At 38.7% G+C, this 26,534-nt stretch overlaps 1 protein-coding gene across 1 annotated transcript in view; it reads left to right on the plus strand.

Annotated features, from left to right (window-relative positions):
* Positions 1-1,151: 1,151 nt before the first annotated feature.
* MSH2 (mutS homolog 2) overlaps positions 1,152-26,534 on the plus strand; it is a 77,542-nt gene continuing 52,159 nt past the window's right edge. The window contains exons 1-7 of the mRNA XM_040224737.1: positions 1,152-1,452; positions 7,754-7,908; positions 11,186-11,464; positions 12,301-12,447; positions 14,868-15,017; positions 15,626-15,759; positions 25,615-25,814. Of these exons, the coding sequence (XP_040080671.1) occupies positions 1,242-1,452; positions 7,754-7,908; positions 11,186-11,464; positions 12,301-12,447; positions 14,868-15,017; positions 15,626-15,759; positions 25,615-25,814 (1,276 nt within the window). The 5' untranslated portion in view covers positions 1,152-1,241. The remainder of the gene's footprint in view (positions 1,453-7,753; positions 7,909-11,185; positions 11,465-12,300; positions 12,448-14,867; positions 15,018-15,625; positions 15,760-25,614; positions 25,815-26,534) is intronic.

Below are 26,534 nucleotides of genomic sequence, written 5' to 3' on the forward strand. Positions count from 1 at the left end.
AATACCTTTTGTTAGGCAGGTAACTGTGCAGGATGTATCCTGACCTCTTTCCTTCAAGTCTTTGCTCAAACAAACAAACGAACAAACAAAAAACAACCCTCCCCACCCTGTCCTTTACACCTAAACACTTCTAACAGTTTACTTACTATAAGTTTGCTGCTGTTTTAGTTGCTAAGTCGTGTGCAACTCTTTTCCGACCCCGTGGATCCTCTGTCACTGGATTTCCCAAGCAAGAATACCGGAGTGGGTTGCGATTTTCTTCTCCAAGGGATCTTCCCCACCCACGGATCGAACCAACGTCTCCTACATCACCAGGAGGATTCTTTTACCAGTGGGCCACCAGGGAAGCCGTACTGTATGTAAGTTTGTGAAGTGAAGTCGCTCAGTCCTGTCCTACTCTTTGCGACCCCATGGACGGTAGCCTACCAGGCTCCTCCATCTCTGAGATTCTCCAGGCAGGAATACTGGAGTGGGTTGCCATTTCCTTCTCCAGATCCTCCAACCCAGGTATCGAACCTGGGCTTTACCATCTGAGCCACCAGGGAAGTCAAACTATAAGTTTACTTAGTATATTATCTGAATCCATTCATTAGAATGTAAGCTCAACAAAGACTGTGATTTTTCTCTTATCTTTACTAATCCTCAGATCCTATGTCTGGAGCAAAGCAAGTTTTCTGTTTTTGAATGAATGAATCAATCAAGGAGTGAAGTATTGGCTGGATGGAGTTTGCTTAAAAAAGAAAACGGAGGCAGCTGGAAGGAGAGGGGCATAAGTTAAAAAAAAATACTGTGATAAGAAGGCTAGTTTTTCCTTGCTTTCAAGTTTCTTTTTGATTTCACTTTCTTGCTTACGGGTACATAATAAACTCAAAATCAGCCGGAACCTCCCACCTGACCTCTTCATCTAGCTAGTCCTCCACCTGGTGCCCACACCTGTACAGCCCAGAAAACCCGGAGAACTAACTCTTTCAACGATGGGCGTCTGCCAGGGTCGGCGCGCGACCTAGGCTTACGCATGCGCATTATACAGAGTCACCAGCGTGCGCGGGAAGCTGGGCCGCGTCCGATTATGATTGGTTGTCGGGGTGCACTCCCACCCACCGAGTCTCAGTGCTGGATGCTGATTGGGTGTCTCTGCAGAGGCCAGACGCGCTTGGGGGGCGAGGGAGGGGAGGCGGGAAACATCTTGGTGGGTGCGGGGTCGTGCAGTTCTCTCGGGCGGCTGGCGGAGAGGTTTCGAAATGGCGGTGCAGCCGAAGGACACGTTGCAGCTGGAGAGCGCGGCCGAGGTCGGCTTTGTGCGCTTCTTCCAAGGCATGCCGGAGAAACCGACCACCACAGTGCGCCTTTTTGACCGAGGTGACTTCTACACCGCGCACCAGGAGGACGCTCTGCTGGCCGCCCGCGAAGTGTTCAAGACCCAGGGGGTGGTCAAGTATATGGGCCCGGCAGGTGAGGGCGGGGACGGCGCGGGCTCGGGGCGGGGGGGGGGGACCCCGCAGAGTGGCTCCTCTCAGGAAGTGGTAGGGTGTCGGGCCGGGAGGCCCGGGGGCGGGGACGCTGGTGTCTCGTGGGGGTACTGCGCGTGCTCCGGTCCCTGCCTGGCCGAGAGGGGCGCCACCCGCCCCCTGCCCTGCCTCCGCCCTAAGTCTGTCCCTCGGCAGTTGCCCCGGATCAGAACTAATAGCGATCGCTATGTGCCTGGCTTCATGCTAGGCGTTTGAACACATTGTTCTTTTTTTTTTTTTTTTGCAGTCCGCGTGGGTGTCTGCTTCTCAGCCCCCGCCTTGGCGCTGTGGATCTCATCACAAACGCTGCCAATCCTCGTTATCACAAATGCCAGTCCAGGATTGAAATTTAGAATAGAAGGGGTTTAGGGAGACCGTTTTATGTCACCAACGTGTTTTTACTTATTGGCAGAACGTGATTTATATTGCTGTTCAGCGCAGGGACTTACAGTGTCTACAGTTGCTAGGCAGTATTGGTGGTCGGGACCTTGAACTCTGGAGTAGATTGCCTGGATCCAAGTCTTAGCCCCTCCTCTTACCAGCTGTGTGTCCTTGAGTTAGTCATGGATGTCTGTGACTCCGCTCGGCATTCAGCGCCCTCGGTAACCCGTCCCCATTTCTCTAGCATTCTCTCTCCCTGGAAAGCTACTACAAACTTCTCACCCTCTTGTGAGTTAGATGTTCTAAACATCTTGTTTTATTTTAATCTTTTATCTCTGACTCTTGTGAGTGAACATTCTGGGAGGAGTAAGGAGTTGCAGGCTTTATACCTGCCTTTGCCATGTGCAGATGGGATGTTACTGACGAAAGATGTTTAATTCAGCAGATGGACATTTATTGAAAGCTACCTTGTCAGGCAGGGTTCTGGACACTGAGAGTACATAGATGAAAAGGCAGTATCCCCACCTTCACAGAGCTCCCTCTAGTGCATGTTTGCTTAGTCTCTGGATGTGCTAGGCTTTGTCGCTCAGTCCTGCTGGGGACTCTTTGCGACCACATGGACTGAAGCCCGCCAATCTCCTCTGTCTATGGGGATTGTCCAGGCAAGAGTACTGGAGTGGGTTGCCATGCCCTCCCAGGGGATCTTCCCAATCCAGGGATGGAACCCAGGTCTCCCTCATTGCAGGCGGTTTCGTCTGAGCTACCAGGGAAGCCCCCCTTTAGTGGAGAGCAAGGTAGAAATCTCATTCCAGTTGAAGACCTGTGGAAGATGCTGCAGAACAAGTTACAGAAGAGGCGGAGACAGGGTTGCCAAAGACTAGTCGGCAGAAGAGGCATTATAAGAGAGGCTAAATTGCACTTGAGTCTTGAGAAACCCTGTACCCGTCAGCAGGAACTTTCCCTTTCCCCTCAGTCCTCCCAAACACAGGCAGCCACAAATCTGCTTTCTTTCTCTCTCGAAACATTGGTGTTGAGTGACTTCTTTCACTGAACATTTTCAAGTTTCATCTGTGTTATCAATCCTTCATTACTTTTTATTGCCAAATATTCCAGCTGTATGGATGTACCATACTTCATTTAATCCCCTTGTTAGTTGAGCCATATTTGGAATATTTTTTGAACCTATATTTTTAATGTCATCTGTATCCATTCTCTCCTTCCCTGTTGTGCCAGTGAAGAGAGGAGCCTTTTGCTGTGGTCTGGAGCCCATCTCCTCTTCTCACAGATGGCTTTCTGTTGATCATTTCTTCTCTTTGTCTGGTTCATTCTGTTGGCATTTAGTCTTCTTCATATCCTTTTGTCTGCTTTTCTCTGACTCTAAAACAACTAGTAATACATTATTATTATTATAAAGCCCTGCTAGTTGTGTTAGTACCCAGCTTCAATTTATTGATGAGAAATCTGAGTCCTTAGAAAACAAAGTTCCTTATGCTTTGTCTCTTTTGCTGTCAGAACTCAGCTTAGAAGGCATCTCCTCCTGGAAACCTTTCTTGACTCCCATCTTAAGGCTGCCTGGTTAGCTGCCCCTCTTAGGTGTTCCCTGCCTTAGGACCTTCTCCTTACCAGTCTCTGCCTCTGAATCCCAGCCCCTGGTACAGTGCCCACATGTGAATCAAAGTCGCTCAGTCATGTCTGACTCTGCGACCCCATGGACTATACAGTCCATGGAATTCTCCAGGCCAGCATACTGGAGTTGGTAGCCTTTCCCTTCTCCGGGGATCTTCCTAACCCAGGGATTGAACCCAGGTCTCCCACATTGCCGGCAGTAGCAGACACACCATCAGCTAAATGAAGATGGGGGTTCCAAGTTATTCTTGAGGCGGAGAATCTTGTACCAACCTGAGGTTTTTCTTCTGTGCCAGATGGAGGCTGGGTAGCTTTCTCTTCCAGCTCCCCTTCAGTTTTTCTTCCTGGCTTTCAGACCTAAAGCATACAGCCAAACTCTTCACCAGAAACATAGAGTAACTATACATCTGGTGCTTATCTGTAAACAAGACTTAAAATGCATTGCCACATCTGTGTGTCACTTGTTTGAGAGAAATAGTATCTTTGGAAGATAACAGTATCTTTGGAGATGGTTTGACAACCTATCTGGAGATTAGTAATGGAGGAAGTGTGAGAGGCCTTGCGGGGAAGGGAATCATCTCATTTGCCTCTTCACCCACCACTTTAAAGAAATCTGCCCTGGGGACTTTCCTGGTGGTCCAGTGGTTAGAACTCTGTGCTTCCACTGCAGAGGACACAGGTTTGATCCCTGGTCAGGGAACTAACATCCCTCATGCTGCTTGATACAGCCAAAATAAGGCAGTGCTGTTGTGAATGTGTTTTCCTGTTGAGTGTGTCTATAGAAAGACAGGATTACTCTGGATCCCTCCGTCCTTGGCCAGGCAGATAACTTTGATGTACAAATAGATGTAATAATAGAGAGTGTTGGGGCTTGTGGATCTGAGAGTACTTGTTCATGTGTGCTAAGCATTCAAATTCCAAATCAGTGCTGGCCAGACAAGTATGCTGGCACATCCTACTAGGCTTATTTAAGAATTGTTTCTGAATTATGTGCCAGACCAGTGTTTTTTTCCTCTCTTCCCAGACGTGTTTTTGCTGAGTTGGACTTTATGTTTTGCCTTCTAAATTAAAGGATGATATAACTGTTTTGAAGCTCATTGCTCTATTTATTGGAAGTTGTTGACCGATGATTACAGTGGCATTTATAAACATCTCTGGGAGAAATTCCTCTCTAATATTGTATTGACTGTGGTTCAGTGCTTTCCATGAGCAAATTTTTTTATGATAATATTTCATCATATGAATAATATTCAGTGTAGTGTTAGTTGCTCAGTCATATCCCACTCTTTGCCACCCCATGGACTGTAACCCACCAGGCTCCTCTTTCCATGGAATTCTTCAGGCAGGAGTACTGGAGTGGTTACCCATTCCCTTCTCCAGGGGAATCTTCTGACCCAGGCATCAAACCCATGTCTCCCGCTTTGCAGGCAGATTCTTTATCGTCTGAGCCACCATAAATAATGTATGCAACTGGATGAGCTAATAGGTTGTCCAATAGTTCTGGTTTGCATGGGGACTAAGAGGGCTCCTGGGGTGCTGGACTTTCAGTGCTAAAAGTTGGAGAGTCTTGGGCAAAGTGGGATTAGGTAGTCACCTTATGTGCCAGGCAAAAACAGGAAATAGTTTAAATGGGGCCTACCATTCCACTGACGTTCTGGTCCTGAGTGAGTCTTAACTGGGAGAAGTGAGACTATTGCAGCCTGGATAGACCTTAGATCTCTCATACGCTTCTTGAGAATGTGAGGAGGCTTTGTTGAAGGAGTAACATTCAGAGTAGACATAATTTTCATGCAGCTTACTTTTCTAAATGCAAGGTAAAGAAAGATAGTCTATTGAAGTCTGTGGCTGTGTTATACTTGCTGAGTTGAAAAATGGCAACCTAAATAATGTTTTCTTAAAAGTTTGAATTAATTGCCTATTTTAAAGATTGGGTGGTTTCATGAAAACGTGCAGATTTTGAGCTTCTCTTGGAAATTCTGCATAGTTGGAAACTGGGCAGATTAGCAGTAGCTTGAGTCCAGTGGCTGCTCCCTCTGACCTAGTGAGTCTAGCTTTTTCTTTTACCTTGTACTTTCCTCATTTTGTCACAGTTCCCACATTTGAAGTCATTTGTCATCTGTCAGTTGTGTTCTTCCTTTGGCTTTCTCTGCTCATTTGATACCTGCCTGGTCCCTGTACCTGGTCCTGGATTAGATCATAAGAAATGTTCTAAGGAATAATTTTAGAGAGGCAAGATTTGAGCCTGTTTTCAGGGTGTCTGTGACAGCAGGGGTGCTTGTCCACTGCTTTTGTAGCTAGTAAAATGATACTGAAAGTGTCTTGCTGTACAAAATAATTGTATTGTGTCATTTATTTAATTTGTATTTAATATTTGTGCTTGATACAGTCTGTTGTTAAATTTAAGTCTCTCATAAGATCCAGACTTGTCAGAATAATCTGCACGTATATTCTGTAGTTTTGTTTTTGAAATTTATTTGACTGTGCTGGATCTTAATGGTGATTTTTATTGCAGCATGTGGGATTTATTTAGTTGCAGCATGTGGGATCTAATTACCTGTCCAGGTAGTGAACTCAGGCCCCCTGCATTGCGAACGTGGAGTTTTAGCCACTGGACCACCAGGGAAGTCCCTGCAAGTATATTCTGAATTACCTTTAAGTGAATAATTGGTATTACCTGTATTATTTGAAAATTGAGTTATAATTCCATTTGATGGTGTGAGTGATTTTATTTATTTTGTAAAGAAATTGTTATTTATGAATCAAAACTAAGATGAGATCCTGCAGTCCATCTAAGACTATACATCTAAGACTATCAGGTAATATGTGGCTCCGCTGGTAAAGAATCCTCCTGCAGTGTGGGAGACCTGGGTTTGATCTCTGGGTTGGCAAGATCCCCTGGAGAAGGGAACAGCTACCCACTCCAGTATTCTGGCTTGGAGAATTCCATGGACATACAGTCCACGGGGTCGCAAAGAGTCAGACATGACTGAGCAATTTTCACTTTGACTTCACTTTGGCACTATTGATATTTTTGACTAAAGAGTTAATCTGTTGCTGTGAGGGGCTAGCCTGTGCATGGGTAACAGCATCCCCTCCTCTCCCTACTAGATTCCATTATTACTCCCTTGCCCCAGTTGTGACAACTTAGATGCTCCGAGACAGTGCTAGTGGCCACTAGGGGAACAAGATCTTCCCCAACTGAGAACCAGTGATATGAGATGAAGACCAGTAGGTTTTAAAACTCTGTTGACTGGATAGTGAAAGTAAATGGCATTAATACTTTACAGATGGTGGTGTTAATTGGTATAGCCAACCAAGGGGGATAGTCTGGCAATATTTATAAAAATCACACGTATCATCCTTTGAAAAAATCCAGTTTTAGGACTTTATCTCAGAGTTACACTCTAATGTTTAGAGAATGAAGCACATGCAAGATTATTCATGTAACCTGTTGTAATAACAAAAATTGGAAAAACCTATATGTCCATCACTAAGAGATTAATTATAGAACTTCCTGAGGGTCATTGAAATGTTGTAGCTGTAACAGAAAGAATCTGATTATGTATTAGTGGAACAATCTTTTAGAATACTATATCAAAGTTAAAAAAAAGATATAGAACAGTATGTATACTGTGGAGTTATAGAAAAGAAAAAAAAGCAGTGCTTTATATTTGCCTGTGTGTGTGTGCATAGAATTTGTTTGGAAATATATTCTATGAACTGGTAACACTTGGGTGGTAAACTGAATGTGTAGGGGACAGTGGTGAAAAGGAAAGTCTCCTTTTTGAAGTACCTTTTGAATCTTCAATTTTTGAACTACGTTACCTAGAACATTTTATCATAATTAGTAATTTATTTTATGGACCTTCTGAAAAAATTATATAAATACTATTGTATTATATATATAACTATTGTAATAGTTATATAAGACTTTTATCCAAACTTATTAAAAACAGGTGATGAAAAAGGATAAGTAGCATCAGCTGTATATATATTTATTCATTTTTTTAATCTTAATTTCTTATTTTGATATGTCGGTGGCTATATTTATCTACCATATTATACCCTTCACCTACTAGAATCTCTGGGACATGAAATAGGTGCTTGATAGTTTATTGAGTGAATGAATTACTGGGAAAACAACATATCTTGAGGGGGGAGGCATTGTCTTAGGTCTTGAACATTTATGATTTTAAATCCTGAAATCTGTAACCTGTATTTTTAATATTTTTCTTTAGGAGCAAAGACTCTGGAGAGTGTTGTGCTCAGTAAAATGAATTTTGAGTCTTTTGTAAAAGATCTTCTTCTAGTTCGTCAGTACAGAGTTGAAGTTTATAAGAACAGAGCTGGAAATAAGGCCTCCAAGGAGAATGATTGGTATTTGGCATTTAAGGTAATTATCTTCCTTTTAAATTTAGTTGTGTTTTTAAGAATAGAAAAAATAAAAACACAAGAGAATTCTGTGTTGCTTTAATATTTTAGCCAGGTTGTGATGGTAAAATCCTTTGAGAGACTTCAATATTCTTTAGCAGGTGGTTTTTAAAATTGCAGTTTAATAGCAATTCAGAAATTCAGTAACTCCTTATGAGTATGAGTACTCTGAGCTTTGTCACTGTCACTGAAACTCAAGTAATTGATAGCTCTTACGTAAAGTTGAATGCCAGCATTAAAGAAAATTTGATTTTTACTGGTTTTGAAGTAATATCACACAAATTAACATGTTCTGGGAAATTCATTTATACACATTTGTAATGTATTTGGCTCTTTGTGTATTCCTTTCTCTTTCATTTGACCGTAATTTTTTTAAAGTCTGGAACTTTGTTTGATGCTGATCATACGCCTAGGTATGTCTAGAAGGGCTTGTTGTGCTTCTGATGCCTTCATGGAGATGATTGTGCTAGCTTGTTTTATTTAGGACTATTTTTAGTCTGTAAAGTCATGTTTTTCTTCACACACAGTACATTCTCTTGTAGCTCAGTCAGTAAAGGATCTGCCTGTAATGCAGGAGACCCTGGTTCAATTCCTGGGTCAGGAAGATCCCCTGGAGAAGGAAATGGCAACCCACTCCAGTATTCTTGCCTGGAGAATTCCATGGACAGAGGAGGCGTTCGGGCTTCAGTCCATGAGGTTGCAAGAGTAGGACGCAACTTAGTGACTAAACCAATACATGCACATAAATACTGGATAAAGGTTAAAATGTTGGGGAATTGAGATTTATCCTTGCAGGGGAATAAACATGTGGTAAGCGGGGGACAGTGCACTGGGCTTGCAGTTGGTGCATCTCATTTCTTTTCTCCTCTGGGTGATCTTGGCAGATTTCCCAGCCTTCTCCTGTATCTGTTTCTTTATAAATGTAAAATTAGAAGGTTTTCAAGATGTTTTCTGACCTGAAAGGCCTATGAAAGTTTTTGTGTGTGCAATATTTAAACGTGATGTTGGTGCTGCCCCAAGTATAATATACTTCAATATCCCTTCCATGTTGCCTCCCACCACCGCCGCCCCCGCCCTGCCTTTGAAAATGTAGACATTTCCTGAAGATTACATCTGAGAGAATTTAGCATCCTGTGTTACAGAGTTTCCTCAGAATTTTCAGTGATACTTTACTGAGAAAAGTGGGACTGAGAGTATTATCCTCAATGGCTCAGCATTAAGAATCCGCTGCCAGTGCGGGAGAATCGGGTTTGATCCCTCGGTCAGGATGGTCCCCTGGAGGAGGAAATTGCAGCCTAGTCCTGTATTCTTGCCTGGAAAATCCCATGGATGAGGAGCCTGGTGGGCTAGAGTCCATAGTGTCACCAAGAGTTGAGCATGACTGAGCGTGAGTGCGCACACACACACATGTTATGATGGAGTTTCCTTAGAATTTTCATTGCTACTTTACTGAGAAAAGTGGGACTTAAAGTATTATCCTACATCTTGAAAGATTTTAATAGAAAATTGAGGGTACCAAAACATGATGTTTTTCTATCTCACTCTTCACAAAGCTCAGTTAGTAGCAACACCAAAATGTGGAATCATGAATTTAGGTGATTAACTGTTTTATCAGCTCATCACACCTCACTCCTTTGGGTCAGCAGAATTCTTTTAGATGAATTGTTTTTAACTCCTAGCTTTTAGATCGGGGGCGGGGGGGCATTAAGTGTGTATCTTGATCAGGTTAAAATGTAGTATCTTCATTCTGACATTTTAAGAAGTTCAGATTTACAAGCTGCTAAAGTTGATATATCTTAATTTTTAGCTTATTGATTCTGTTGTAAAGTATTAGTGATATTTAGGGTAGTTGACTTCTGTGACTTTTTTTTTAACTTTTGTTCACACCAAGTAGCATGTGTGACCTTATTTCCCTGACTAGGGATCAGACTGGTGTCACCCGCAGTGGAAGCTTGGAGTCTTAACCACTGGATCATCAGGGAAGTCCCTGTGAATGACTTTTTTCCCCGTGTTCTCAGTAATATGTTCAGAGCAGGAAGGGACCTTAGTACCATCTAGTACTGTCAAAAACTCAATTTTTATTAGCTACTGGTTCATTTTTGAAGGTTTTTTAAAGATATGCTTCATAACCTGTGTGTAAATCTGAAGCATGTATGTGAAAATACGGTGTTTATGTTTGTGAGTTGAAATCAGTGCTCTTAAATTTGAGTATCAGATAAGTTTTCCATAACATTTTCTTTTTTGGGGCTGGGCTGTGAGGCATTCAGGATCCCTGGCTAGGGATTGAACCCACGCTCCCTGTGGTGGAAGCTCAGAGTCTTAACCACTGGACTGCTGGGGAAGTCCCTCTGTTTCATTTTTGATTCAGATTTTAATCGATTCATATAGAGTTTCAGTATATTCAGAACCATATTGTGAAAAGATACTGTTATGATGCTAAACACATCCAAGAACTATTGATGGTTACGGGTTGCCTAAGTTTGGTTGTCACTGCTCATTTGTACTATTTCTGACTATGTCAGTTTTCATACTGTGGTCCGTCAGTTGCCCCGGAAATGCCTCATGTTAACAGGCAGCTGTCAGCTTCTGATCATGTTGAATTGCTGTAACCCACCAACTTGACACAAGTAGAGCCAAAAGCAAAGAAGAAAACCCTTTAGTTACCTAATATATTCTTAAAGAGATTTGTAATCTTTTTGAAATATTGAAAATAGGTCAAAGACCCTTTATTTGGAAATCATTGTTCTAGAACAGTGTGCATTTTACAAATATATTGATATAGAGAGATGACTATCCAAGGTTAATATTTAAGCTAATAATGCAATATGTGTATAACTACTCAGTGAAAATTTCAATACGTGTAACCAATAGGTAGTATGGCAGAGTGTAGAAATGTAAGCATACCATTGAGAGGGTTATCCCTTTGGGTTCCTTGATGAATGAGTGAGTATAAACCTAGCTGCCACATTTCAAACTGAAAATCACTTTTTTTTTTTTTGAAAATCACTTTTGATACTGATGTTTTGAGATGTGCCCAAGTGTTCTTATGGAAAATTAGGGAGGATACTTTATAGAAAATATGGTAATATTAATTGGAATACATGGTTATAAGTAATTTTCTGTTTGGTAAGGAAATGTTTTGTTAATAAAATTCATCTAGGTTGGGTAATTTTTGTTTGCTAGTGAAATATTAAAGTACATTGAACAGTTTCTTAAAGTTTCTCTTTATTTTTGCTTAGGCTTCTCCAGGTAATCTTTCTCAGTTTGAAGATATTCTCTTTGGTAACAACGATATGTCTGCTTCCATTGGTGTTGTGGGTGTTAAAATGTCTACAGTCGATGGTCAAAGACAGGTCGGAGTTGGGTATGTTGACGCCACACAGAGGAAGCTGGGACTGTGTGAGTTCCCCGATAATGATCAGTTCTCCAATCTGGAGGCTCTCCTGATTCAGATTGGACCAAAGGAGTGTGTTATACCAGGAGGGGAGACTGCTGGAGACATGGGAAAACTGAGGCAGGTAAGGGAATGGAGTCTATGATAGAGAATCCAAGGCTAGGAGTGCCTCTAAAGTAACATGATACTGTTTTAGTTAAGAAAAATTTTAAAAGTAGAACCATTTCAATATTTTGACAGAAACTTTGTATCTTTATTAGGACTTGTTCTCCCTTAGGTCATTTCCCCCTACCCCCTTCCTCTCTCTCCTTCTGAACTGAATGTCATCTTAAAGGGATCACAGTTAATAAAAGAAGTGCTTTCATAGTTGAGAGATGCAGGGTGGGGAGAGGTGATGTCGGGCCTTTAAAGGTAAAACACTGTGCCCATATTTAGCATGGATGTAACAAATAAGATCCAGTTCTTCAGGATTATTTATTTCTTAATAGTTTGAGTAGATCTTTAGCCTCTTATTTTTCTGATTCTTTTATTTTAACAAAGTTCTGATTTTGTTGTTTGTATACGTATCTGGTTTATTATTTTAGATTTTTAAGGATTCTTTTCTTCTTGTGAGCCTCAGATACGATAAGAACTACTTGAGAGTTAGCAAATCTGTGATGGGCATTTTTAGCATAAATATATCTAGGTAACTTTCCCCAAGTATTATTCTGTTAATAGTTTTTACTACTGAGACTATTTTTTGAAAGCTTCATGTAAGCCTAATTTTGAATTTCCACGAAAATTTTATTTATAGATTTTTAAAATACATGTTACCAACATTTTCTTGCATGTATTGTTGTGTAACAATATAATGTGGGTTAATAAACTGTTTATTAAATTGTTGTTATTTTATATTTGTCAGTGGCACAACTTTCTGTATTGCTTTTCTCCTAGTAATTTAAAATATTTCCTGTAAAATAGGTTATTCAGAGAGGAGGAATTTTGATTACAGAAAGAAAAAGAGCTGACTTTTCCACGAAAGATATTTATCAGGACCTCAACCGGTTGTTGAAAGGCAAGAAGGGAGAACAGATGAATAGTGCTGTCTTGCCAGAAATGGAGAACCAGGTATGTGGATTACAAATGTGAATTTACCCCTAAATAGTGATGTTTTAGAAGGGTGATGCTTCTGTCATCTATATTTCAAAGCCTAAAATGGATCACTGATTTTTAAGCTTATTTTAATCTGTGATGAAGTTTGTGAAAATGACTAGAAAAATTCAAGCATAATCTTAAATATAACTTCATTATATTTACACAACATATATCCTTGGGGTAAGGAAGAGATTATTGTTTTACTGGTTTCACCAGAAAGCCTGATTACTGTCAGCTAAGTAGGTGAGATAACATAGTTGGTACTATTAAAGTTTTATATAGGAGCTGTGAGGTTTTAAATAAATTACTTCAGCTTCATTATGTCTTAAAGGATTGTTGTGGAGATTAGAAAGTAATAAGGATGGAAATATACATAGTGCATAATAATTGCAAAATAAATGTTACATTTAAACAGTTTGGCTCAAAAATTGGCACTGATTGTGTTCAGTGTTAAGACATAAACATGCAAACAATGGTTTATTTTCAATTTTTCAAATCTTTGAGGAAAGTATGGTTTGGGAGTTACATTTTTATGTAAAATATTAGAAACCTCTTTGAATGGTTATTTCAAATGGTTATGTCAGTGGATCACTGACAAGTTAAAAATTTGTGTATTTAAATAAGAGCAAGTTATAGCTACTTATAATTTTCAAAATTGACTTCAAATCAGAATAAACTGAGACTATTATTATTGTCATGATTTTACAGTCATTGCTTATCACATAATAGTTTGATCCTTATAAACTAAGTTTATCTGTTTTACTTTCTTTGTGTGACAGAATGAAAAGCCATTGTGTATGAGTAATAATCCCAGTACAGACATTCCCTGACTTATGGTTCAACTAACGATTTTTTTTTGACTTTACAATGGTGCAAAAGTGATATTTATTCAGTAGAAACTATACTTTGAATCTTGACCTTTTCCTGGACTAGCAGTATTTGGTGCAGCTTTCTTGTGTTGCTGGGCAGCGAGCTGCAGCTCAGTCAGCCGTGGGATCACAGGGTTTAATAGCTGATACACTTACAGCCATGCGGTACCCATAGAACCATTCTGTTTTCTGCTTTCAGTACAGTGTTCAATAAATTTTGAGTTATTAAACTATATTATAAAGTAGGCTTTGTGTTAGATGATTTTGCCCAACTATAGGCTAATGTGTTCTGAGCACATTTAAGGCAGATGAGGCTAAGCTATGATGTTCAGTAGGTTCACAGTATTAAATGCATTTTCCATTTATGATAGGCTTATTGGCATGTAACCCCGTAAGTCAAGGAAAAGCTGTATTAGAGAAAATTACTGTAGTGTTGAAAATTGGAAGATGCTACTGAGGGCTTCCCAGGTGGCTCAGTGATAAAGAGTCCATTTGCCAATGCAGGAGACTCAGGTTTGATCCCTGGGTGAGAAGAGCCCCTGGAGGAGGAAAGGGCAACCCACTCCAATATTCTTGCCAGGATAATTCCATGGCCAGAGGAGCCTGGTGGGCTACAGTCTGTGGGGTTGCAAAGAGTCAGACATGACTAAGCAACTGACCATGCACACAAGCGTCTTAGGGCCACTAAAAATTGTTACCATCTGTCCCTGATGGTGACATAACAGGGGATTCTTGTATATTTGGCAGAGGCAGATAGATGACTGTGTTGTCAGTTAGGAAACATATGCACCTTCACAATGAATTTGGTACCAAATATAAATAGAATTTTCATTGGGCTATCAGTTTAATGTCCTTAGCTTCTTTATGTTATGTTATATTAGTAATATAGACAGTTATTTCTTATTTAAATATATATACAAGGAAGTTATGTGTCATAAGTGTATAACTAAATTTTTATGAATTATAAATACCCACATAACCAGCACTCATGAAACAGAATAGTACTGGGATCATAAGACCCTCTTTACGTTTTCTTCCAGTTGTTAACCTCCATTAGTACCTCTGACAGTATGAATTAGTTTGATCTATTTTTGTAGTTTATATAAATGGACTCATAAAGATTGTGCTCTTGTGATTTCCTTTATTCAGTATCATGTTTGTGAGATAATCTGTACTGTCACGTGTTGTGGATTGTTTGTGCTTATATCTGTTGTTGTATGTAGTATTCCACAATGTGAATATGTCAGGCTTTACCCTTTTCACTCTTGGTGGACAGTAGCATAATTTTTCCTTTTGGCTATTATAAATGGTGTTGCTATTACAGTAAGTTTTCACTTCCTTAAAATAATTTTCTAGGCTTAAAAAGGTTTATTTAAACTTTGTCTGATTTTCTTGGTTTGAATTGGGAAAAAATACCAGGAAAAATGATAATGTTTGAAATTTATTTTCATATTCCCTTTTTTTTTTTTTAAATCTCTAGAATTCTAGTGATAGCCATCTTTTGTTTTAAATTCTTAATCTTAGGTTGCAGTTTCTTCCTTGTCTGCAGTAATCAAATTTTTAGAACTCTTATCAGATGACTCAAACTTTGGACAGTTTGAACTGACTACTTTTGACTTCAGCCAGTACATGAAATTGGATATTGCAGCAGTGAGAGCCCTTAACCTTTTCCAGGTAAAAAAAAATACATCAGTTAAAAATATTTGCTTTTATATATAGAATATAAGACTTTAAAGAAGGAGCTTAAATATTTTGAAATATTATTATACTTAAATATTTTTGGATTACTGTATTTTTCTAATTGCAAACTATATAAATATAATTTGTCCTGACTTTATGAGTAAATTATGTATTAACAGTGGTTTTAAAAACTTATATTTTAAGAAGTTTTATGTCTAAAACTGCAGTAATTATAAAGTGTTGTTGTTTTGGGGGAAAATATACAGCAAAAAATCAGATTAATACAGTAAAAGTCTGATTTTCAGATAAGGAGCTTCTGTGTACATTTCAGTTTAATATTTGAAGAATGTTAAGTTTTGTGTTGTCACAAGTTTGGAGAGTAAAGGGTTTTTTTTTTTTTCCCATGAGTCTTGTGGGATTTTAATTCCCCAAGCAAGGATTGAACCCAGGCCTTTGGCACGAGAGCTTAGACTTGTAATCACTGGACTATCAGAGAGTACCCAATGTTAGTGTTCTTGTTCCAAAATTAAGTAATCCTTTTTCATGGCATAGCAAGGTCACTAATGAGGCTGCTGCTTTCCTGTTTTATTTCTGTTTACTAGGGTTCTGTTGAAGATACTTCTGGCTCTCAGTCTCTGGCCGCATTGCTGAATAAATGTAAAACCCCTCAAGGACAAAGGCTGGTTAACCAGTGGATTAAGCAGCCTCTTATGGACAAGAACAGAATAGAAGAGAGGTATATTAAAAAAAAAGTGTACACTTTTGTAAACTCTAAGTAACTTCCAGTCACTCCATATGCTTATACCGCTTATTACAACATGCAATTTGGCACCTATATTTTAGCATCTAACTGCACAGAAAGTTAATAAAGTAGTGGAGTAGTGGTGATTTAGATTGATTAACTTATTTTCTTAATTATGTTTTTTTACCCTTCACTGTAAAAAGGTAAACTTTTATTAGAGAGGTGGTGTAGGTATAATGTCTCAGCATTTGAGCTTTGGAGCTAGTTTACCTTGGTCCATATTGAGTTCTTCCACTTAGGTGCTGTGTTATATTGGGTATTATTGAACCTCTGGGTGGCAGTTTCTTCCCTTTTAAAATGACAATGGTAACACACCTCCTTAGGGTTGCTATGAAGATTAGATGATTTCATGTATTTAAAGTACTTTGAACAAGGTCTGGCACAAAGGAAGCACTAACTCTTTATTATTCTAGAAAAAATATAAGGCAGCCTGAACATATTTCAGAAAATCTTTAAAACTGAGGAAATAAAAAATGATATAATGCTGCTGCATATAATGTGAGTAGCATTGGAGTATGTTTTATTTTTATCTTTTGTTTTAGATATATGTTTTAAAACTTAAATGACGTGTAATACACATAAAAGCGCAAATCCTAAAGGTGCAGTTTGATGGATTTTCACAAAATTAATATCTTGGTAACAACATGCAAATCAGGAAGCAACATAACTAGCATCCCCAAAACCCTTATCAGTTATCCTTAGAGTTACTGCCTCTCCTCACTTCAAGGGTAATAACTGTCTTTCTAGCCTCATAGATTAATTAGTTGTACCTGTTTTTGAACTGCATATAAGTAAAATAATTTTCTGTAGTTCACTCTTAATGTTTGATAGTTTTTAAAAACACAGTTGTAATCCTAATATAGTTTTGTATCCTAGTATTTTCCCATTTGTGCTTTTATTACCTAAGCATTTTTTAGTGTTTCTGTTTTATGTTCATATTCAGTACTTTTAATAAATTCATAATATTTTATTGACTGGATATACTTTACCTTTTTCAATAATTAGGTTATTTCAATGACTTTATTATATACCTAACATTTTCATTTTGGTAAATTAAGATATATTGCCAGAATAGGTAAAAGAAAGTCAGTTATTTTATGGATTTGATCTTGTCAAATTGTTCAAGAATTTGTTGACTGCCTACTGAATTCTGATGGTATACAAAAAGCATGATGATCCCTTGACTATTTGGGACTATATATATGCCAGGCAAACATAAAATAGTTGATCAGTGTCATAAGACACTGCAGATAATTACCAAGCTAAGCATTGATCCTGTAGATTCTAAAGGGTCTTACAATAAAAATAACTCATGAAGTCAGCAAATTGTGGGTAAGTTGATATATCATTGAAAATATGGAAGTTGAAATGCTAAGGTAACTTCCTGAAGCCAGGTTTGCTGGAGAAGAGTGGGATTTAGTAACAAAATAAGAAATAGGAAGCGTTGGATATTTGCAAGTAATTAAGGCAGTTTATAGGTTTTTATTTTAATTATTTGTGACTGACTACATTTACATAAGTCAAATGTCAAACAGAACAGAAGGATATACAGTGCTGAGTTGCTCTTATTTCCTGGTTTCCCAGGACTCCCTTCCTCAGGGCCTCTGCACAGCAGCAGGGACACATTTCTTATTGTACTCTGTGTGAATTGCCAACACTTGCCCTGGGAGCAACCAACCCAGTCTTAATCAGATTCTTGAGTGTCCTTCCATGGAGAGTCTGTGCCTGCACAAGTAGAAGTTTATATCCATTCTCCCTCATCTTTTTGTTTCTGAAATGATAGGTAGTTGAATTCCCATGCTCTAGGTCATTGGTTGCATTTTTAACTTTGGGCTTTTAGGGACAGAGCACATGTCAGTGGTTCTCTTCTGGTTTAATAGCTAGAGCGTGCTTGTATTTGGACCCTTCAAAAACCTGAGACATCACTTACTGTTACCAGAGTAACAAGTTATTTAGAAGGCAAGATACCAAAATTAATTTTTTGGCTATAATTAAAGGTTATTTTCATAGGACATAGCAATAATTTCCAAAATCTGATACCCTTACAAGACTGACTAATTAGGAATACGATTTGCGAGAATGGCTTTCTGAGTCAGATCATGATCTGTTTTCCTGCACCTATAGGATGAGGAAATATTTTCTCCTTTCTATCTTGGGGAGAATTTTTTTTTTTTAACCAGCAGTTAGGAAGGTCTGTGGTTTTCAAGGCCCAGTGCTGAAATTCCACAGAGTGGGAAGACAAAGTTATACTCCTTAAGGCAGACTTCTCTTGGGACAGTCTCCTTTTTTAAAATACCCTTTCTCAGTTCCACCTGCTGTGATACATCATGATTCTAGTTTATGCCTTGCTGGGGTTCTCATTGTCTCCCTCTGTAAGCATTTAAGATTAAGATGGATTATTCTTCAGAGCTGCATATCGAATCAAGCTTTTGTTCTTACTGTCACTGTTTTGCGATGATTTTCTAGCAGAGAGGTGGTGGAATCTCTACTCCACCCTTCTAAAACTTAAGTGAGGAGTTAATGTGTGTGGCTCTGCAGGGAATTCTGTTAAGGAAAGCAAAGATTTCTCTCTTTTCTGTTTTTACTAGAGCAGACAGAGGGACAGTTGTGACTAGATCTTTGAGTTTGATGGATACATCTATTCCAGAGCTATCAGTTCAGTTCAGTCTCTCAGTCGTGTCTGACTCTTTGCGACCCCATGAATCGCAGCACGCCAGGCCTCCCCGTCCATCACCATCTCCCGGAGTTCAGTCAGACTCAGGTCCATCGAGTCCGTGATGCCATCCAGCTATCCCAGTGATAGGTTCAGAAATAACAATGAAACCAGGATTGCTTTTAAGTCATTGTCAGGCTCTTAGGAGGAAGAGAAGACTGGTTGCCTGGCACTTTGCTAAGTATCTCACGTTCATTAGCTGAGAGGTGGTGGAGATTGGCTCCTGTCTGGCCTGACTCCAGAGCCCAAGCCTTTCATCACTGTACTGTATTTCTTGTTTCTACGAATTGTGTTTAATTTGATCCAAGTTGAATTTTAACATCAGAAATGAAATGTACTGTTTTGGCTTTTAAGTTATACCTATGGAATAGCTTTATGTGTGGTAATGCTCATTTTTCCATTCATTAAAACCTATTTGCACTGGCAGTACTTTATAGCTAGCTAATGGCTTAAGTACTTTAATCTCCAGTGAGAATTGCTATGTTACTACCTTTAAGAAGTGAGTTTCTGGGTATTTCTTCCTAACAGTCAAATTAGGAATTATAACAAGAATGCCGTCCGTATTACTATTAAGAATCCTCAGATTTGCACATGGCACTAGGGCTGTTACCATTAGTTTTAATTTTTTAGGACTTTTTTTGCTTTTTGCCTTTCCATAGATTTATGTGAAACCTTAATGAATTATCCTTTTTTTGTTGTTGTTAGACTTCTTTAAAGAACATTGAATATATGTTAGCATATGACATAGTTCACTCTTGAAGTTGCTGATGATACCATTTGCACATGTTGAATTTGGTATTCTTATTGTCTTCTAGTTTAAAATTATTTTATATGACATTTAATAGCAGTTTTATTTGAAATATGTCTCCAAATAAAAGTAGTTCCTATAAATGTAGAAATGGTGGTGGTGCTAATGTGATACTATGTCATGCTTCTTGCTTGAGGCAGTGTTCTTCCGGGGTTGTATTTGGACTTAGACCTACATTTCTTTCCAGGTTGTGTTAAGTATCCTTCTGTGCAAGGATGTCTTTAGTTGGTAGTGAGTGTTGTGCGGAAACGGACGTTTGGAGGTCATACAGTGAGTGCAGTTTCTTTGAAATAGCAGAGCTTTGCTCTGGCCTCAGAAGACAAACAGGAGGGCTGTCACTCTACTGCCTTCCCACCACTGTTTTCTCTGTTTCCAGATCAAGTTTGGTGAAACCCCTTATTCTGGTTTCTGGACTGATCTGCTAGTCCCTTTGAATTTTATTTGCCTTCCTATCCAGCCTGTACCATGAAGGCAACCCTTTTTCCAGTGCTTTCATGGGGGACATAGAATTTCTTGCCCCATTAGCCCTTTGTCAAACTGGCCCCTCTTTCTCTATTAAAAGCTGCTGGAGAGGTCACACAATGCACATTGAATCCACTGTACTTTTCAAGCTATCTAGCTTTCACTGCTACCTGGTGTTACTTTTGTTATATGACTTATTACAGTGACCAGTGCAGCATTTTGTTATTTTTCATTCAGCTTCTTCTATACTTAAACAGATGATCTCCTCCCTGATTCTTGCAGTCTCAAAATGTGTCTGTGTTTTCAGTTTTCTATTCCCTGGTTCTGTCTCACAAGAGGAAATTGTACTCTTTCCTTTCCAAAGGCAACATTTTCATTTTGCTTCTGGATACAGTTTTCTTCTTTCCCTATTCTCTCCTTCAGTTTTCTTCTATTCAGTCCTATATTCTTCTCCCATCAAGTCTCTCCTGTTGTTGCTCCGCCATTCCTTCCCAAGTATTTTCCTAAATCCTGACTGTTCAGAATATTGGAAAAGACCCTGATGCTGGGAAAGATTTAATTAAGCCAGAAGGAGAAGGGGGCAGCAGAGGATGAGATAAGACAGCTTCACTACCTCAATGGACATGAATTTGAGCAAACTCTGGGAGATAGTGGAGATCAAAATGTGGTTCCCAAGCTCCAATGGGAGTTCTCTGCTTTCTTGTATCACATTTTGTTGCATTTTATATCTCATTTGTTATTTAGCACTGACTATAAGAACAGACATGTCCTTCTTCACTAGATTCAATGTTCTTTGAAAGCATATTCCTCTTACATGTTTGGCCATTTTTTTTTCTTTTTTAATTTTTTCAACCCTACCTCACAGATTATCTATTTAATGTATCAGATGAGTGGTGCTGTCTGTATTAAACCATGTGAAGAACAGATAAAGAAGAAACTCAAAATCTGGTATTTCTTTAGGTACCAAATTTATTCTCAGCCATATAAATATACTGTTGTGAAATTCCAGCCAATTATGCACACAGTGAGATCAGAAATGGTGGTTTTAAAGAATGGTGAATTTAAAATATCAAAAATTTCATGACTAATTTTATAATTCTTTTGAAATTTTAGAGAGGAACTGACCCCCAAAATGATCTTATATTCTAGTCAGCTTGAAAATTAATGTATCAAATTGTGACAGGTGAGTAATTTTGAGTAGGATTGACAGGTATACCTTGTTTTGCCAACAATAACTTTGGTACTTCTGAAATTGTGATTTGAAAATGGCATTGTCATGGAAACAGTAGAGCAGTCTTTTAAAAAAAAAAAACCTCTGTTAGCCAGAACATAAACTAATACTATAATTATTTCTGAAATGGCTTATTGAATAGACTTGTGAAACTAGCAATTTATTAAACTTTTAATGATACCCAGACCAAAGACTGAGGGGACTGTGTATCTTGCCTTTTCCTATGTGTTTTAGAAGCTTTTTCATTCTCTTGCTGTTTTACTTCTTAATACTCTTACTGGAACTTTATGCTCCTTTTTTTGTTTGTTTTATTGTAGTGCAGTTGATTTATGATGTGTTCATTTCTACTGTACAGCAAGGTGCTTCAGTTTTATATTTCTTCATATTCTTTTCCATTATGGTTTATTATCAGTGAATACAGTTCCCTTTGCTATACAGTAGGACCTTGTTTTATATGTAACAGCTTACATCTGCTAACACCTCTTCCCCTTGGCCACCACAAGTCAGTTCTCTATGTCCCTGAGTCTGTTTATGTTTGGTAGATAGGTTTGTTTGTGTTATATTTTAGACTCTACATATAAGTGATATCATATGGTATTTGTCTTTCTTTTTCTGACTGACTTGGTATGTTAATTTCTAGTTGCATTCGTGTTGCTGCAGATGGCATTGTTTTGTTCTTTTTTAATGCCTGAGTAGTATTCCATTGTGTGTGTGTGTGTGTGTACACACGTGCATACATGCCACATCCTTATGCATTCCTCTGTGGATGGACCTGTAGGTCGCTTCCATGTCTTGGCTATTGAGAGTAGTGCTGCTGTGAACATGAGGGTGCCTGGGTCTGTTTGAATTATTTAGTTCTGTCTGGATATATGCCCAGAAATGGGATTGCTGAATCATATGGTAATTCTATTTTTTGTTTTCTGGGGAACCTCCATACTGTTTTCCAAGTGGCTGCACCAACTTGTATCCCCACCAACGGTGTAGAAGGGTTCCCTTTTCTCTCCAGCATTTGTTTGTAGACCTTTTAGTGATGGACATTCTGACCAGTGTGTGAGGTAGTACCTCACTAGTTTTGATTTGCATTTCTCTAATAATTGGTGATGTTGAGCATCTTTTCATGTCCCTGTTGGCCATCTATCTATGTGTTTTCTTTGGAGAAATGTCTGCTTAGGTCTTCTGCTCATTTTTCGATTGGGTTGTTTGGGTTTTTGTTATTTAGTTGTATATGAGCTGTTGGTAAATTTTGAAAATTTTGTTGGTCACATTGTTTGCAAAGTTTTCACCCAGTCTGTGGTTATCTTTTCATCTTGTTTATGGTTTCCTTTGCCACGCAAAAGTTTGTAAGATTGATTAGGTCCTATTTGTTAATTTTTATTTTTGCTGCCTTGGGAGACTGACCTAAGAAAACATTGGTCGGATTTATGTCAGAGAATGTCATTGCTTACAGTCTCCTGTAGAGGTTTAATGGTTCATGTCATATATTTGAGTCTTTAAGCTATTTTGAGTTTATATTTGTGTATGGTGTGACAGTGTGTTCTAATTTCATTGATTTACATGCAGCTGTCCAACTTGCCCAGCACCACTTGCTTAGGAGACTTTCTTTTTCCCATTGTATATTCTTGCTTCCTTTGTTGAAGATTAATTGACTGCAGGTGTGTGGGTTTATTTCTGGGCTCTCTATTCTATGGGGTTTTATGCTATTGAGCAGTGTTGGTTACTGAAGATTCTGTGATCAGGTTTAGAGGAAACAGTGATAAGATATTTCATGGAATAGGAAAGAATCATATGGAGAGTCTTGATCAGAAATATCTTCTATATATAGGACTTCCCTGGTAATCTAGGGGTTAAAACTCCATGCTTCCACCTCAGGGGGTGTAGATTGGGGATCCCTGGTTGGGGAAGTAAGATCCCACATGCTGTGTGGTGTGGCAAAAAAAAAAAAAAAAAAAAAGGAAATATCTTCTCCAAGAGTGTTCTTATCATTTATGGAGAGTAGCCTAAGGATACACAAGTTTTAGAAAGAGAAGAGAAAAAGAGACATGAGACAGGTCATCCAGCATCAGGTTACTTTCATCCTTTTCCTGACCCCCTTAAACTTCTCTTCCTGCTTTATCATGAGAACTCAGAAATTTCTTGTGACTTTTAGGACTCAAGACTTTTTTCAAACAGTTGCTTGCAGAAGAATCAACTGAGAAACTCATTCATCGCAGTCACAGGTGGGTCCCACTTTGGGCCCACCTCCAAGTGATTTTGATGTGTGTGATCGTGGACCAAACTCGGAGAAGCCCAGCTAGAGCCAGAGAACTAGCTAGGAAGGCCCAAGTTTGCCTTATTGGACTGTGTGATCTGGTTGCATCCCTTACTCAGTTTTGTTTATTTGTTAAAATCTAGAGTACAAACAAGCCAGAGAAATCTTTTCTGGAGCAGTAAGTGCCTAAATTATTCTGTTTGTACATATAGGCTGTGACTGGTTCATAATTCAGGTTTGGTGGCAGTCATGTTCCCACTAATTTGGCATTTGCTACAACGAATATATCTACTACCAACTCGTCCCTCTCCACTATCTTGACATTCTGTAGAGTTTGTTGTTTTTCTCTTTATTTTCATCTTTCAAAAGCTGGTTTTTTTTTCTCTTTACTTCAAGATCTTGTAATCCTGTGACTCTTAGCTAGGGGCTATCCCAGCCTGCCTCCTCTGGGACATTTAGCAGTGTCTGGAGACGTTTTTGAATTGCTAGTCTGGGAGGAGGGTAGTGGGTAAAATTCAGGGATGCTCTGAAACTGCACAGAATAACAATACCTCACAGCAGGGGGGTTATCCAGCTTAAGCGTCAACATCACCAAGGCTGTGAAGTTTCGCTTTAATATCTGTTGTCATTATATGGCTACTCCAGGAGCAGTGTATTTTCTCCTTTATGTGACATGCTAGATGAACAGGATGATGATGCAGGAATTGTAAGTGTTGATGGACAGATCAGAAAAAAGAAATTTAGAGAACTCATTTGATTCCTTTTCCTGTTTCTGTGTAATCTGAGGATTAAAGGGAAATGGTTGTTCATCTGATAGTGTTCTAAACCTAGGATCATTGGCTGTGCCCACGGCCTATCTTTTGAAGTTTACCTTTCAGCTGTTATTAATACTTCATTACTGTCTACAATATAGTTTTTCAAACTGCATGTTGTGACCCACTGGTAGGTTGTGAAATTAGTGTAGCAGGTGATAACCAGCATTTTTGAAAAGTTAAATACAAAATAAAAGCGTGCCCCACATCTAGTAAGAGTAGGTTTTGTCTCGTGAAACCTATTTTAATTGTATATTGTCAAGGAGGAAAATTCCGTTTTCCTAATTCTTCCTAAATAATTATTCTCTTTGCTAATTTCCTACTCTTCTGATTCTTTGGCTGTGACCCTATGAATTAGACTGACAAAAGACAGATCAATAAGAAAACAAACAGAAGTTTATGCTCACACGTGGGAGCACTCAGGGGTGAGTAACTCTAGGGTTAGCTAGAACTTGGGCTTACATAGCATCTTAGCAAAGAAACAATAAATTTTCAAAGCGACAAGACAAAGGGAAAGGACTTTGAGTTTCTAGGGCTACAAACTGGGAAGGTAAATGTATGGGAAGCTAATGGTCAATAAAAGATAGTTGGTAGGGTTACGTGGTTCCTCTGGTGCCATCTCCAGGTCGTGATAAGGGTCTAGATTTGAGTTTAATTGTTGTCCTTCCTGGCAAAGAAAAAGTGTGGGGGAGGGGTACCTGTGTAAATTCATGTCCTGCTTTTGGGCATATAAGGACAGGCTTTCTTTGTTTCTGCTTCTTCTCAGTTGTTCTTAACTTAAAATAGTCCTTAAGGACCAAAGTAGTCCTTACAGACACTAGCATGGCATGTTTTGAGGTAGCGTATTTGCCCACTACAGCATCTGTGCATGGGTGTTCTGGGTCATGATGTAAAAGTATATTTCTTGCTGTGGCTTACAGGGAAAAAATGGAAAGCCACTAACTCCAATTAATTATAAAAGCAATATTAGCTGCATGTTTTATAGTTCTGGAAACTAAGATTTAATTTATTGATTTGGGGAAGCAGAAAACTTAGTTCCGTTTTTAATTAGAAAATTTTGGCTTTGTACTGTCATATGGTAATTTTAGAGTTCATTTTGATTTATAAGATTTTCTGATAAATACTGGGTTTGGCAGCATTCTTGAATTGTAATTTTGTTTCATTAAAGATCATTGTTTACATGTGCAGTAATGTATCAATATCAATGGAGTCCCAATAATGAGATTTGGATATTAACTGATTAGAAACTGCTTACATCACAGTGTTATGGAACTTTTCCATTGTCTACAAAAAGCTAACATTTCAGAATAAATTCAAACTTCTTACATAGAGTTTTTGAGTTGAGACACGCACCTAGTTGACAAATTTTAATTTCATATTAAAGATTAATTCTGAAGATTAAAATACTAAAGATTAATTCAAATTAATTTATTAGAATTAAATTAAATGTTAAAGATTAAGAAATATACAACTAAACCAAAATATTAAAAGATTACTTCTAATATTTTATTTTAGATTAAATTTGGTCGAAGCTTTTGTAGAAGATGCAGAATTGAGGCAGAGTTTACAAGAAGATTTACTTCGTCGATTTCCAGATCTTAACCGACTTGCCAAGAAATTTCAAAGACAAGCGGCAAATTTACAAGATTGTTACCGACTGTATCAGGGTATAAATCAACTCCCTAATGTTATTCAGGCTTTGGAAAAATACGAAGGTAAAAAATTATTTTGTTTTTGTTTTCCTTCACTCCAGATATACTTAGCAAATGTGCTGTCCTTTTTAAAGTTGGTTCTGGTAACTCGTCTTTAAGTTTTTCTAATAACAGGTTTGTATTACCCTCTGGCTACATTGCAGAAGCCAGAAGTTGTGAGACAGTTTAGAATTCTTGTTTTTTAGAAATGAATATTAGGATTATGAGGTTTATTAATAGGTCTCTTGCACTAACAGGGGAGGCTAAACAAGATTTGATTGATGAAGAAGATTAACAAGACCCAAAATGACAGTGCTTATGAATGTTTGGTTTGTTACAGGGAAAGGATGCAGTCTGGCAGCCACCCTGGAGTAAGGATAATGTGTCAGAGCCAAAAGCTGTCAGAGCAGTGGGGCCAGGGAGCTTAGGTTCTGGTACCTATGGAAAGGTCCTTGATGAGGTGCACCTTCTCAGATCAAGAACCACTAATGTAAGGAGAACATCCTGGAACCAGGGAGCTTTAAACAGTTTTGTTGGACTTTTTAATATTTTGCTGGTCTTGTGGACGGTTTCCTGTTCTGTAACTAGCTTCCACAGCAGAGCCCTCTTGGGGCCTCACTGAGACCGGGTACAAATCATCAATCACAGTGCTACTAAGCTGAACGAACTACCTTGAATCTCCTTGGACTAGTGATTACAAAATAACACAATTCGTAGGTTTCATGCCTTGACCAGGGGGCTGCC

Source organism: Oryx dammah, unplaced genomic scaffold (assembly GCF_014754425.2).
Source record: "Oryx dammah isolate SB20612 unplaced genomic scaffold, SCBI_Odam_1.1 HiC_scaffold_25, whole genome shotgun sequence".
NCBI lineage: Eukaryota > Metazoa > Chordata > Mammalia > Artiodactyla > Bovidae > Oryx > Oryx dammah.